Source organism: Chrysemys picta, chromosome 13, assembly GCF_011386835.1.
Source record: "Chrysemys picta bellii isolate R12L10 chromosome 13, ASM1138683v2, whole genome shotgun sequence".
NCBI classification, from domain to species: domain Eukaryota; kingdom Metazoa; phylum Chordata; order Testudines; family Emydidae; genus Chrysemys; species Chrysemys picta.
The window spans coordinates 51,999,290-52,012,445 of NC_088803.1; the positions used below are offsets into that span (position 1 = coordinate 51,999,290).

General features: G+C 51.6%; 1 protein-coding gene across 8 annotated transcripts in view; it reads left to right on the top strand.

Annotated features, from left to right (window-relative positions):
- The window catches only part of HELZ2 (helicase with zinc finger 2), a 52,348-nt gene that overhangs the window by 27,542 nt on the left and 11,650 nt on the right, over positions 1-13,156 (top strand). For 3 of the 8 annotated variants that reach the window (XR_010592401.1, XM_065566255.1, XM_008170004.4), the window contains exons 7-13: positions 2,253-3,036; positions 3,820-3,895; positions 5,925-9,438; positions 10,497-10,582; positions 11,557-11,691; positions 12,000-12,158; positions 12,619-12,763. Coding sequence is in view for 4 of the 8 variants with exons in the window: in XM_065566255.1 (XP_065422327.1) it covers positions 2,253-3,036; positions 3,820-3,895; positions 5,925-9,438; positions 10,497-10,582; positions 11,557-11,691; positions 12,000-12,158; positions 12,619-12,763 (4,899 nt within the window). In the remaining 4 variants the exon portion in view is untranslated. Of the gene's footprint in view, positions 1-2,252; positions 3,037-3,819; positions 3,896-5,924; positions 9,439-10,496; positions 10,583-11,556; positions 11,758-11,926; positions 12,159-12,618; positions 12,764-13,156 lie in introns of those variants that run through there. The other 5 variants (XR_010592402.1, XM_065566256.1, XR_010592403.1 and 2 more) reach the window with 5 other exon arrangements.

Below are 13,156 nucleotides of genomic sequence, written 5' to 3' on the forward strand. Positions count from 1 at the left end.
AAGACGCTGGGAGGCCGTAGACTGAAGGCTGGGTGCTCAGCTGTGCCAGATTCACACGTGGTGGGGATGTGAGGGTTTTCCTAAGGAAACTAAATTGTGTTTCGATGCCAAGCGTTCTGCAAACAGTCCAAACGTTTGGTCCACTTTTGAAATACGACAACATTCTTTCTTAAAGAAAAGCATTCCCTTGTTCTTGGTAGAAATCTGAGCTTAGATGGGGGGCAGGAAGATATGGGTGGAAGGAGACCAGGATACATTCCTGATGAGGACCTTGATTCTAAGCTAGAGAGAGATGTGTTTTATGGTGTGCTACAGTCATTCCCTGCTGGGTCCTCTTCCCCCACCTCCCCCACAACACCGTGGGTAACAGTTACACACCAGGTGAAATGGAAACCCCTTCACTTCTGCACCTTAATTTCCCCTCTTGGCCTTGCCCAGGTGACTTCATTCTTGTATTTGCCCTCTGATGTTGACTCTTTCCAAAAGCTGTTGTGCTGCTGTGTATATGTCAATATTGATTCTGCAAGTCCCATAAAGAGGAGAGTTAGGGGGAGGGAAAGTCGAGATGCACGCAAACGTGGTAGGCTCTGAACTGACCTTTGTTATTCTGAGATTTTAAAATGAAAGCGACGATGCGTGAAGGAATGCACAGTGGAGGGTCCGTTTCCTTTCCTATGGGGACCATTATTTCCTTAATATTTTTTTGAAAGGTATAATAAAAAGAGATGACTTTCAATCTTAGCCTGTGTCCTGCCCTGTGGCTGCACTGGGACTTGTTCTACTCTCTGAGATGTTTGCACATACTCCACCAGCACAGGATTCTAGGAAGGTTGGTTATGGGACGAAGAATGCCTGGGGCCATACTTTCATACCTGGGACACGACACATCCTTGTGCCCACGTGATCCCTGGGCATGTGGCGTTGTGACTGAGGGCCCAAGTGTATGTATTCAGAAGGCCCTTGGTAAGTGAGGCTCTAGGCACTGCGCAGCCACTGATTAGACCTTAAATCGCACTCCTGAAAACGTGCGCACGGGCTCATTGTGTGCGCAATGCGGATAACTGAGTGTGTATCCCATACGCTAGTTTCTGCACGTACCTGAGCATCGCCTGCAGGTTGTAAATCTGGAAACTGTGACTGAGTATGTTCCTTGTCCAAAGGGTCCGTTCCCAAATGAATAAACAATGGGACAGACTACCCCAGTGCGTCTGGGATGAAGGGCTTGTCTGAGACTCCCACTCACATTCCCTTGCCATGCTGCCTGGACCGTGAGTGCCTACCTCAAGGCAGACACCCCAAACTGGTGGAGTGTTCTTTAATTAGACTTCACCGAGCCAGTAACAAGTGTGAACTCCTGGATCACTATAACAGTCTTGCCATGGAGTCCCAGACTGTCTCCCATCGATCTTTCCACCCAGGCAAGCTGGACTTAGTGATAAATGGTCATTTACACCAAAAATCACAAATATCCAGGTTACTCCCAGTCCCAAGAGACCAGTCACTTACCCCAGGTCAATTGGTGCCCTAGATCTTACACCAAAGACAACACCTGTATCCAATCCTGTAATTATCTAAAGGGTTATTAACTAGGAAAAGCAAATGAGTTATTTACAGGTGAAAGCAAGCAAACATCTACACACAAATGAGTTAGAATCCAGCCCCTAAGAGTGACCGATTTGTAGTGATCTGTCCATTCACAATGTCTTTCAGGGCAGACCCTGGGATAACTCTGAGAGATCTCTTGCTTCAGTTTAGTCTCTGGCCCTGTGAGAGTTCAAACAGCAAAGAGATGAAAAATCATCATGTCAGCTATTTTTATTTCCCTCTTCCAGCATTCAGATGTCTGGGATGAGGCCTTCTGCACCTACTTCTCCGTGGGTGGATGGGGAATTTAACAAGTCTTATGATGGCCCACTTAATTTTTGAGAGCCCTCCTGGATGGGCGGGGGGACAATTCCCATGCCTGGGTTCACAAGCTTAGAGCAAACCTTTTCAAAGTAATATTTCCTTATAGCATGGAATACAGACATTACCAATGAGATTAATGCATGGAGGAACTTACAAGCATTTCATAGTCTGAACACTAAATACGTTCTTAGAGGACCATTACCTATTTTGAATAACACTAACATACGGGGGAGTTGTTTGCTTTCCAGCTATGAGTTTATCAGCTCTTAGCTCACACCTATGGCCTTGGCCAGAGCTGGCACTTGGTTTACCAGCATCACACTCCTGTTTTCTCTCACTTCCAGTGCGGCTGACATCTACATCCGTGAGTACTTCCACGAGTATGTCACAAACGGGCACCCCAGGGCAGTCCCGCTGAGGATCAAATACACAGACCGTTCCATCAGCATGACCGACCCCGTCACTCAGCTGTACTGCTGCCTTTCTCCAGACCAGAGGACCTTCAGGCAACCCACTCAAGCAGAGATCGACAGGCACCGCATTATCATCACCACATCCATGCTGTCCAAGAACCTGAGGGTGCCCCCTGGATATTTCACCCACATCTTGATAGATGAGGCAGCTCAGATGCTGGAATGCGAAGCTCTGATCCCGCTTTCGTATGCTACTTTTGAGACTCGAGTCGTCCTAGCTGGGGACCACATGCAAGTGACCCCTAAGTTGTTCTGCCTGGGAGGTGAGCAGTCGGCCGACCACACCCTGCTGAACCGTCTCTTCCAGTACTACCAGAAGGAGAAACACGAAGTAGCTCTGAAAAGCAGGATCATCTTCAACGAGAACTACCGCTCCACTGCAGGCATCATCGAGTTTGTCTCCAAGCATTTCTACGTCAGCAAAGGCAACACCATCCATGCCAGCGGCAACGTCCCGCCCCACCCTGAGCTCCACCCACTCATGTTTTGCCACGTGCCGGGCTCCACCGAGCGGGATATGGCCATGACGTCCTGGTACAACGTCGCCGAGATCATGCAGGTGATCGAGAAAGTGCAAGAGATGCACCAGAAGTGGCCAGATGAATGGGGAGCCCGGGACCTGAAGAGAATCTGCGTGGTCTCCCACGGCATGCAGGTAGGCAGGACGGCTCCAGGGCGAGCCGATGTGTTGTCGATCCATCGTTCTGCACTGGAGCTGCATGGGACACATTGTTGTCTGTAAATGCCAAACGTTGGACTCGGTTTGTTTTCTGTAAACACCCTTCTCTACTGTTGCTGGCAAACCCTGGCTGCTGGAAGCGTGAATTTACTTTTGTCCAGTGCATTTTGCTAAGGGGGTGTTCACAGCGTATGGGAGTGCAAGGGACGGGTGGAGCAGGGGTGCCTGATAAGGGGACAGTTTTAGGTAGGGCAGAGAGTCTGTAGCACAGCAAATCTGCTGAAGTCCTTTTCAGCCCAACTGGCAATCCAGAATTTTCCTGCCCTTCTCCTTGATGTCATTCCTCCCCTGAGCCTCGGGGGTCCATTTTGTTCTTGAAGTCTCTCGAATGTGATTCCCACTGCCCGCCCGCAGCTGCAGGTTACCCCGGTGAGTCTGTGTGTGTCCTGGGCTCCTGGGTAGAGCTCGCAGAGCTGAGGGGCAGGGTCTTAGCAGGATGTACCAAGGTTGGCTTGCCCGGCCTTCCCGGATGGCTGGTGAGCCTTGGATTGTTAAACAAGATGCTCTTGCATTGCGTGTTGCTAGGGAGCCCCTTCGGTAGTGATGGTGGAAATAAAACAAGCCTGAGCCCATCAAATCTTCTTCTCACCTAGTGGCCGTGTGATACCTGCTCTCTGGAGATCAGGGGCTGGGTGCAGGTTGGGGGGAGCTGGGGAGCTGCTCCCTGGGTTGTAACTTTGTGCCTCCCTTTCACACCAGGTCAATGCAATAAGGCAGGAGCTGAGGAAGAAGCACCTGGGAGAGGTGGCAGTGGAAAACTTTGAAAACTTACCAGGTTTGTATCTTGCTGAGTGGCTGTTTTTGCTTTGGCAGGAATGGAATCCATTCTCAGTGGCAGGAAAAAGGAGCCAGTCTACTCCGGGCTCTCCCTCTAGGCTAGTGAGAACTTGCGTGGTCACACCAGTGAAAAGCTGGGAGAATATTCCCACGCTGCTGGGCGCTGCAGACGGGTAAAGGGGCAACCTGGACTGAATGCTGGACAACTAGCCGAGGCGCCTCTGGCACCTTCAGTATCCTCCTCTGTAAACCGCAGAGGGGAGAGCAGCTGCAGCAGATGTGTCCATATGGATATAGGGCAGCCGCACGGGCATACGGTGCCATTCTGTTCCGTCTAGGTTCTTATCCTGTGCCCACCATACAACTGCTGGCTGAGCCGTGTGTGTGTGTGTGTGTGTGTGTGTGTGTGTGTGTGTGTGTGATGTTGGGTGCCCCGCCTCAGATACCTTTTGAAGGGACCCTGCTGAGCACCATACTCTGAGAACTGGACCCCTTTAAGGTACCTAAATTGGGTACCCAGAATCACTCGTCACTTTAAAATTTTTATACAGGATACGATAAGCGCTTGCACACTTTCTTCCCCTCCCCCCTCACCCCCCGCAAGAAATCGGTGAGTCGCTTTTAGCCCCTTTCCATGTTGCTGCTGGTCTAGAAAGCTCTGCCTTTCTTTTCAGTCCTTGCCAGCAGTGCTGGAGATCTCTTCCTGTCCCCCACATTACCCACCTCCCCATCACTACCTTGTCATGCCCAGGCATCAGCGGCATGCAGTGGTGGCTACAGGAGTTAGGGGCCCAGAACTGATCTGGCTAGTTTAAAATGGTTCCCGGTCATTTTTTACACGTGAATAGGGTTTTAAACTGGAAACCGGGCTCCTGAAGTACGTCTGTATCCTAGTCTCAGCCCATGAAATTAGTTGGGTATCTCTTTATTTCCTGAGATGCATGAAAAACCTGGACATAGGCACTGATCCCTTTTATAATCCCGGCCTGCAGCCATACAAGCAGAGATGCCCGTACATGCCAGAGCCCCGGAGACTGGGTATCGTGGTGTGATTCATGTCTATATTCAAAATTCCCAGGATTCCAAGGGAGAGTCTGGTAATGATGTAAAGGAAGGCGATACATTGTAACCAACAGGGCATCCATGTGAAAAGGCCTCTGGGTACTGACACAGTATAACTGACACATGACTTCCCAGTGAGGCTGCTTGCTGAAATGTGACTCTGTCATGGGAACTGAAGGAAGAGGGTTTTGGTTTGTTTTTTTAACTCTCAAGCCAGAGAAGATTGATCTAGTTCTTTTTTGGTTTTATGGCGCAGCGGAGACCTCTTGTGGTGGAATTAATGAATGCCTGGTGTGTGTTTTCCATCTCCACATCCCTCCTTCTTGACAAACCATTTTCAGCCTCTGGCTGGTTTATGAACTCATTGACTGGCTGTTTGTTATCCCTAGTGTTCATGGTTACCGGAGCCAGATGGCATTGTTTCTACTCTCAGACTGGATGATCAAAACTTTTTTTTTTAAACAGGTGAATACTTCCCTTCCTGCACGAAACCTCTGGTTCCCATTGGGGTTTTTGGAAAGAAAAGCCCGTTCCCAAATGTCCCTGTGAACAAACCCCATTCCCACGTGTGTTCACGAGGAGCGGATAACAAGGGGCAGAACACTGTCAAATCGAAGAGTGGCTTGAAATCCGAATGTTAATCCACGAACACTGCTCTTGTATTAGTCACCTTGCTCTGCCTCTTGCTTTATCTCGGACTCCTCATGTGGTGCCTGGGGGTTGGTCTGTGTGTGAGGCCCCTGTGATACCAAGGACTCTGTTTCATTGGGCTAAATCTCAAGTCACTCTTATAACTTAGGGACATGATCACATGTGGGTGTTTTTAGCCTGTCACCCCTGGGGGTCCACATGCAGCGCTGTGTAGGCACGGACACCTCCCAAAGACGCATGCTCCACCCAGAGAGTCCTTCTCACTCAGTTCCCGTAGGTAACCTTTTTCCTCTCTCTCCTCTTGTTCCATGCAGGGAGGGAGTTTCGGGTCATCATCATCAGCACAGTTCACACCAAGGAAAGCCTGCTCAGCTCCGCTTCCCCCAACATGGAGTTCTTCAACGAAGCGAGGGTGCTGAACACCATCATGACGAGGGCCCAGTCGCAGGTCATCGTGGTGGGAGATGCTGTGGCCTTGTGCTCCTATGGCCAGTGCAGCAAGGTCTGGAAGCGCTTCCTCCAGGAGTGCATTGAGAAGGGCAGCGTGACTCCGGAAACGCTGACGCTGGAGCAGATTAAGCAGGCAGTGTCCGACAAGCAGAGCTGGATCCGGGGAAGCACGGAGCTGCTTGAGGAGGACGACAGCGACACGGATTCCTGGACCTCCGAATTGGATAACACAAATCCCGATGATCCCATTCTCCAGGAGCTCCTGGATGAGAGCAAGAACGTCCAGGTGACTGTTTCCGAAGAAGGGTTGCTGAACGTGAGCTCCGAGGCGTCGGCCCAGCAGAACGGTCGGCTGGAATATGTCAACTTCTCCTCTCCCACAATGCAGGAGTATCTTCGCATGCACCCCAAAATGTACAAGAGGTGTGAGCTGGTCAAAGAGGGGTTTGACAGAGCATCTGCCTTCGCCTTCGAAGACTCACCTCCGCTCAACATTCAGATCAAAGGCAGAGTTCGCTGTGGCATGGCTTTCACTGGTGACCAAGTGCTAGTGGAGCTCCTGCAGACCAGCGCCCCTGAGGGTGGCACCCTCCGTCCCCAGGGGAGAGTGGTGGGGGTGCTGACGCAGGCCGAGCGACAGCGGGCCTTCGTCTGCATGATGGACGAGTATGACCCCCGCGTGATGATCCCCATCGACCACACCATCACCAAAATATTCGTCCCAGGGCTGAAAGAAAAACCCAATGTCGTCCCCATCCGCAAACTGGTAAAGGGGAAGTACCAGGTGGTCAGGTGTGAGAAGATAAACCAGGAGATGAAAAGAAGTCAGCTCTTCTATGTCCAAATTATCTCCTGGCGGGAAGGTTTTTACTACCCTCTGGGCATAGTAACAGACATCCTGCCCATGGCTTTGACTCTGGAAGAAGGCTTGAAGATACTTGATTTGGAGTACGGTCTGGCAAAAAAGTACCCAAGCGAGGTGACCACGGAGCTGGCCAAAATTACCTCCAGCAAATCCAACCCTCCCAAGGAGAATCGGAGGGACTGCCGGAGCTACCTGACCTTCACTGTCGACCCCCCAGGCTCTAAAGATTTGGATGATGCCATAAGTGTCCGAGATGAGGGCAATTGTTATGAGATTGGTATCCACATCGCAGACGTGGCTGGCTTTGTTCCCAAAGACAGTGCTTTGGATATGGAGGCGAAGAAACGAGGCACGACTTACTATGCCCCTTGTAAGGAGCCGCTGTGCATGTTCCCACCCCGGATCAGCCAAGACCTCTGCAGCCTCCTGCCACAAAAGGATCGCCACGTGATCTCCCTGTTTGTCACTGTAGAAAAGACAACAGACAGGGTGATGAAAGGGAACTTCACTGTGTCCACAATCCACTCGGACCGGCAGCTGTCCTACGAGGAGGCAGAGAGCATCATTAAGAACCATTACAGTGGGGAAGCGAAGGCCCTTCGCTTTGACACCCTTGAGGACTGTGTAGCTGTGGCTTATCACTTCTCCAGGGTCCACCGACAGTTCAGGCTGCAGGAAGACTGTTACTACGACCGGCTGGATGAGGAAAGTACCCCAGGCAACAGGGGATCCCACCAGATGATCGAGGAGTTCATGATCATGTTCAACAGCTTCGTGGCCGAGTTTCTAACCAACAAAGACCACACCAAGAACGTCACTCCTCTCCGGTGTCAAATGGAGCCCAACCCCCAGCAGGTGGCTCAGATGAAGAACAAATACAGCCACATCATCCCTTTGTCTATCCACCTCTCGCACCACCTGGGAGCTCTGCCTGCTGGCCCAGCCCCTGCTGGGCGGGGTGAGTTCAGCCTCCTGACCCCACTGTGGGAGCACCTCCAGTCAGCTGTGGACGCTCGTGATGTCCACAAGGTGCTCGACCTCATTGCTACCGATGACATTCACCCGAAGCTCGCCCCCATCGTCCTGGAGTTCAGGAGGCTGCTGAGCCGCTCCTATTTCAGTCGCTCCAACTCGACCGCTCAGTCTAAGGCAGGACATTATTCCTTGCACGTCGACTCTTACACCTGGGCCTCCTCCCCCATCCGCCGATACCTGGACGTCGTGGTCCAGCGGCACCTTCGTTCCGTGCTCTGCAAGAAGCCAGTGCTGTACTCCTTGGAGGACATCGAATTTCTCTGCCGTGACTTCAACAGGAAGAACTTACGGGCGGCCACCTACGAGAAGAGGGCCCACTCCCTGCAGATGGCCACCCGGCTGAGGTGCCAAGTCCGGCAGAAGATCGCGTTCGTTGTGAGTGTTGAGGGAATTGATAGGTTCTTTAAAGCCTTGTTCCCGCTGAACAATGAGACCCTTCCGGATCCCCAAGTGATCAACTACCGGGCTCTGCAGTTAGTGGAACAGCCCTCGTTTAGCCAAGAGCGGAACAGCATGAGGCTGACGTGGAGGCGGCGAATGTACTCCGTGGCGAGCTCCAAGGAGCACACCCCACGGTCCTCGCCGCTTCGGGACCGCCACATCACCCTCTTCAGCGCTCAGGTGTGGGAAGACGTGCTGGCGGCCATCAGAAAGGAAGAGTTCGAGAGCGTGATTGCTCTCCTCAGGCAGGGCCGGGCGACGCGCCAGAGGCAGGTGGGGAGAATGGAGAGAAGCGACTGCTCGCACTACGTGGGGCTGTCTCTAGAACTGAGCGCCGGGGATGCCGTGCAGCTGCAGCTCACCACCGGGGTTCATCGGGGATTTCTGGTGCTTTTTGTGCAGCTGTGGAGCGTGACGCCGGGTTTTGACGTCTGTCTGGAGCACACGGAAAAGCCCATCAACTGCTTCTCGAATTACGCCACGCAGGCGTCCAAGGACAAGTACAAGAATCCATCGGACTATAGCAGGGTGTGGCAGCCGCTCAGTGCTATGGAATCTGCTTCGTGTGCTGTGGCAGAAAACGACTCCATTGTCCTGCAGGATGTCAAAATAACCTGGGACAAGCAAAGAAACAGCAAAGAGCAGCTGCAGGGGACTTTCTCCTTAACCAAAAGCTTCCTAGAGGAGTGCGCCATTGATGTAGACTTCAACCACTGTTACTTGTGCATCCGGCTAGAGGGCCTGACGCTCAGTGGACGCCATAATGACGAGGCGTGTCTTAGCCACAGCCTCCAGAAACTCAGCTTGTCCAACGAGAGCACGGCAGGTGGCAGCTTTGTGGTTGATCCAGCTACATACACTTGGGTAGCCCATGGGCTGCCCGAAGAGTGTAGTGACAATGAGAAGCTGGACAGAAGTGGACTGAAGACTGTGAATTTTTACATCCATTTTATGTCCATGGAGACAGTTCCTGCGGAGATCTCCCAGGACTCAGCCAGGTTTACGGTGGAGATCATTCCAAAGATGCTTCCAGATGTGTAAGTATGGGTGCAATAGTCAATGCATAGCTGGTGATTTCAGTCATTTCCAAACCAAAGCCGATACGGGGCTAGCTTTCCCCATGCCGCCTTCCCAAACAGAATGGAGCCCTTCTGAGGAGTGTACCTGATCCACTGAAAAGCCTCATGTCCCTACACAAATCAGCCAGGCGCTTGGGTGCTCTGTGTTTTGGGTTGTCACTTTTTCAGCCATTCCCGAAACACCCCGCTCCCTGCAGTCCTAGCTGTCTTAAAGAGCAAAGGATTGAGGGGCTAGGAAAAGAGGCAGCCCTTGGGTGACAGCTCCGACTTCTGTTACTGTAGCAATTCACCTCACTCTTGCTACAGCATCTTTCACAAACCACTCAGCTTGAAAGGCTGTTCATGGTTTCTTTAGTAGCCCCGTGCCCCCCGATTTCTTCTTCTCCTTTATGCTGGTTCCTTTGCAACTGTGCCTTGTTGAGACAGCCACTCTTCGGGCAGATCCATGGCCTGCCTTTCGAATCGGCCTCATTAACGGGCTGGGCGGCCAATCTCCCTCGAGGTAACTCTAGCAGAAGAAGAGGAGCTCTGGGTGGCTCAAAAGCTTGTCCCTCTCGCCAACAGTTGGTCCAATAAGATACCGCCTCACCCACCTCATCTTGCTAATATCCTGGGATCGACCCAGCTACAACTACATGTAGTTCTGGAGTGACCTCTCCCTTGGTGCCTTGAGGTTCAGGAACAGTTGGGGGCTAATCGCCCTGTTTCACTTATAAAAACAGCTGGGATGTGATCTGTGCTCCCTGCTGCTCTGTGAAATACAATCCTCTGCCCCCCAAATCCTGCCTGGCTCAGTTCTTCATGCAGGCGGGAAATGGGTCAGCGGTGCAAAGTAACACTAACACTAATCCAACATGACTTCTTCACAACTTGCTTTTAGCGCTCTGCTTCGAGCCTTTGTTGAACAAACAAAGCAAAGTGGGAGGCTAACGAAAGGCAGTTCCACAAAGCTGCGTGTCACGTTTTTCACCAGGTGGGGCTATGTTTCAGTAACTCTCTGTTTTCCCTTCTATCAGCCGGAAAGAGAATGCAATCTGGAAACTGCAATATGCCTCAAAGCTCGCCAAGAGCATAGCGCTGGGCCGGGAGCCTCCCCAGACAGGTAGGTGCAAACGTTCATCGGGTGCACAGGCTTCTCTTGCTCAGTTCCCAAGGAAATGGGCAACGGTTAAGACCATACTTGGTGATGATAATAAAACGATCTGGCTCCTACTTGACTTCTCATGCTTTGAGAACTATGTATCATTCTTCCCATGGAGAAACTGAGGCACGGGGCAGGGAAGTGACTTTCCTAAGATCACCCAACAGGCCAATGGCAGAGCCAGGAACTGAACCTAGGTCTTCTGAGTTCCAGTCCAGTATCCTATCCACTAGGCCACACTGCCACTTCCATTGTGCTTATACCACTCTTGTTGGAGCCCTTGGGAGCCATTAACTAATGCCCCTGTGAGGCAGCTGAATAAGAGTTATCCGTACGCTGTGAATGGGGAAACCGAGGCAGAAAAAGTAAAAAATCTCCCTCAGTTCCTGCAGGGGTCTCTTAGCTGATGTGAGTGTTGAGATCTTACAGGTCCCGGATATATGCACAGTCCTGGTTCTAGGTTCGACAGAGGTTACCTTTGTTAATGGGTAGCCAATAAGCAGGTCGTTCGTGACAGGGCTGCGTCAGCTCCCTTGTATTGTGGCTACCTGCTTCTACCTAGGTACATCCTTGGGAGTCCCAGCTGTCAGCCCAGGCCCTTATGATAGAGAAGCAAGTGTGCTCCCAGAGAGAGCTCTGCTGTTCTCAGCATCTGCCTCTTCTCTGTTCCCTGGCTAGGGGTTCCCCTTTCCAAAAGGGAATGGAGTCACAGGACCTAGCCGCCATATTAGAGCAGCTAAAATTTAACCCTCTGGATCTTTACAAGTGATTCGGTGGCAGAGGGAGTTGGTGTCAAAGTAGGATTAAATTTGGGAGTCCTTGGCTTGGACCATGCCGTGCTCAGTGACACTGCAACGTGTGCTGCTTGTTTGGTGCCCTCTGTAATCTCAGTTTAAAGTTGTTGTGTGTTCTTGTCTTTATTTTTTTAAATATAGCAGAGAAAAAATCCAAACTCCAGACACAAAAAACCTTTGATATCCCTGGGGGCCTGAGGAAGCTCAACCAAAGTCAAAACAAGGCAATCCTAGATGCTCTGAGAAAACCCTTCACTCTCATCCAGGGACCACCAGGTGAGACAAGAGGGGGTACCTGCATGCGTTTGTATGGGTGATAGGACTTTTTATGGAAGCCGCTTGAGGCCTGGCCTGCCATTCCCCCAGAGTCCTCTGCTCGTGACATTCGTGCCAAGGCCTTGAGGTGACGTGTTCTTTGTGGGACCACACGCAAGCGAGACAGAAGTAGGGTGGTGCAATGGCACTCAGGGCTGTGAAAATCCATTCAGTTCTAAATTCTCAAACACGCCAGCCTGGAAGTCCCTCTGCTCCACTCGCCAACGACGGGGTGTCGGAACGTTCTCAGCAGACCTTGTTTCACCCAGGCACGGGGAAGACTGTGGTTGGCGTCCATATTGTCTACTGGTTCAACAAGCTGAATGAGGAGAGGCTGGAGAAGGAACCATCTCTGGACAATGCGGAAAAAGCAAGAAAATGCATCTTGTACTGTGGCCCATCCAACAAGTCTGTCGACGTTGTTGCAGGTAACTTGGCATCCTGACTGCTGGGGGTCACATGATACAGGCTTTTTATTTACCCCTTTTTGGGGGGAACTGGGAGTGAAGAGGGGGAGAAATCCTAGCGTACGTCTTAGGCTGAAGTTTTTAGATGCAAACAAGGCAGTGGCAGATCAGAAGTTGCAGAGGGGGTGGGACTAGTACATCTGGCAAAGCGAGATAATGCATGTTCTTAAATAGCAGATAGTCCCTATGCTCAGGGTGCCTGGTGCAGCTTGCATTGAAGTCTGGGATTGCTCCAGCATCCCTTTGTTCTATAAAAGACCCCTCACTGTCCTGCTCTCAAAGGAGCTTGGAGATCTGTGCCTTTTGAGTGCAAGGCTGTATAGTGGGACCCTGAAGCTAAAAGGGCTTGTTGCCGGGGGGCATCTTAAAAGAGCAGGAGTCCTGGTGTCACTCAGTGGAGTCTATTCCACTCCCTTCCCAGAGATGCTGTTGAAGATGAAGGGGAACCTGAAGCCTCTGAGGGTTTATGGCGAGGCGCTGGAGTCGATGGAATTCCCCTACCCCGGGAGCAGCCGGCACTTCTCCCGGAAAGCCCTGCGGGATGCAAAACCTAAGCCGGAGCTCAGGTAGGACAACGCAACCCCAAGCAGATTAAAGCGAGAGTGTATCCTGAGTTCAGCCCACCCTATCCTATAGTCTGCTCAGGAGAGGGCAAATACATCATATTGCCGTACACGGGGGATTGCAGGTTGGGAGTGGGAACTGTGGGCAGGAGGGTCTCTGGGCTAGAATCTGAATCCTTCCAGCACCATCAGATGCCACTTAGATCATGAACAAGGCTCCACCATCTCTGCCTATGCCAGCCACTCTCTGTGTGTCTTCTCTGTTAAGTCCCCTACGTTTTCCCTCTCGGAGTATGTTCAGTGGAGGGTTTTCTGTTGATTGGCCCCTTTTGCGTGTCCCTCCAGCTGCCCACCAGCCGTGGCAGATGCTTGGACATAGCTGGGACGTGTATTTAG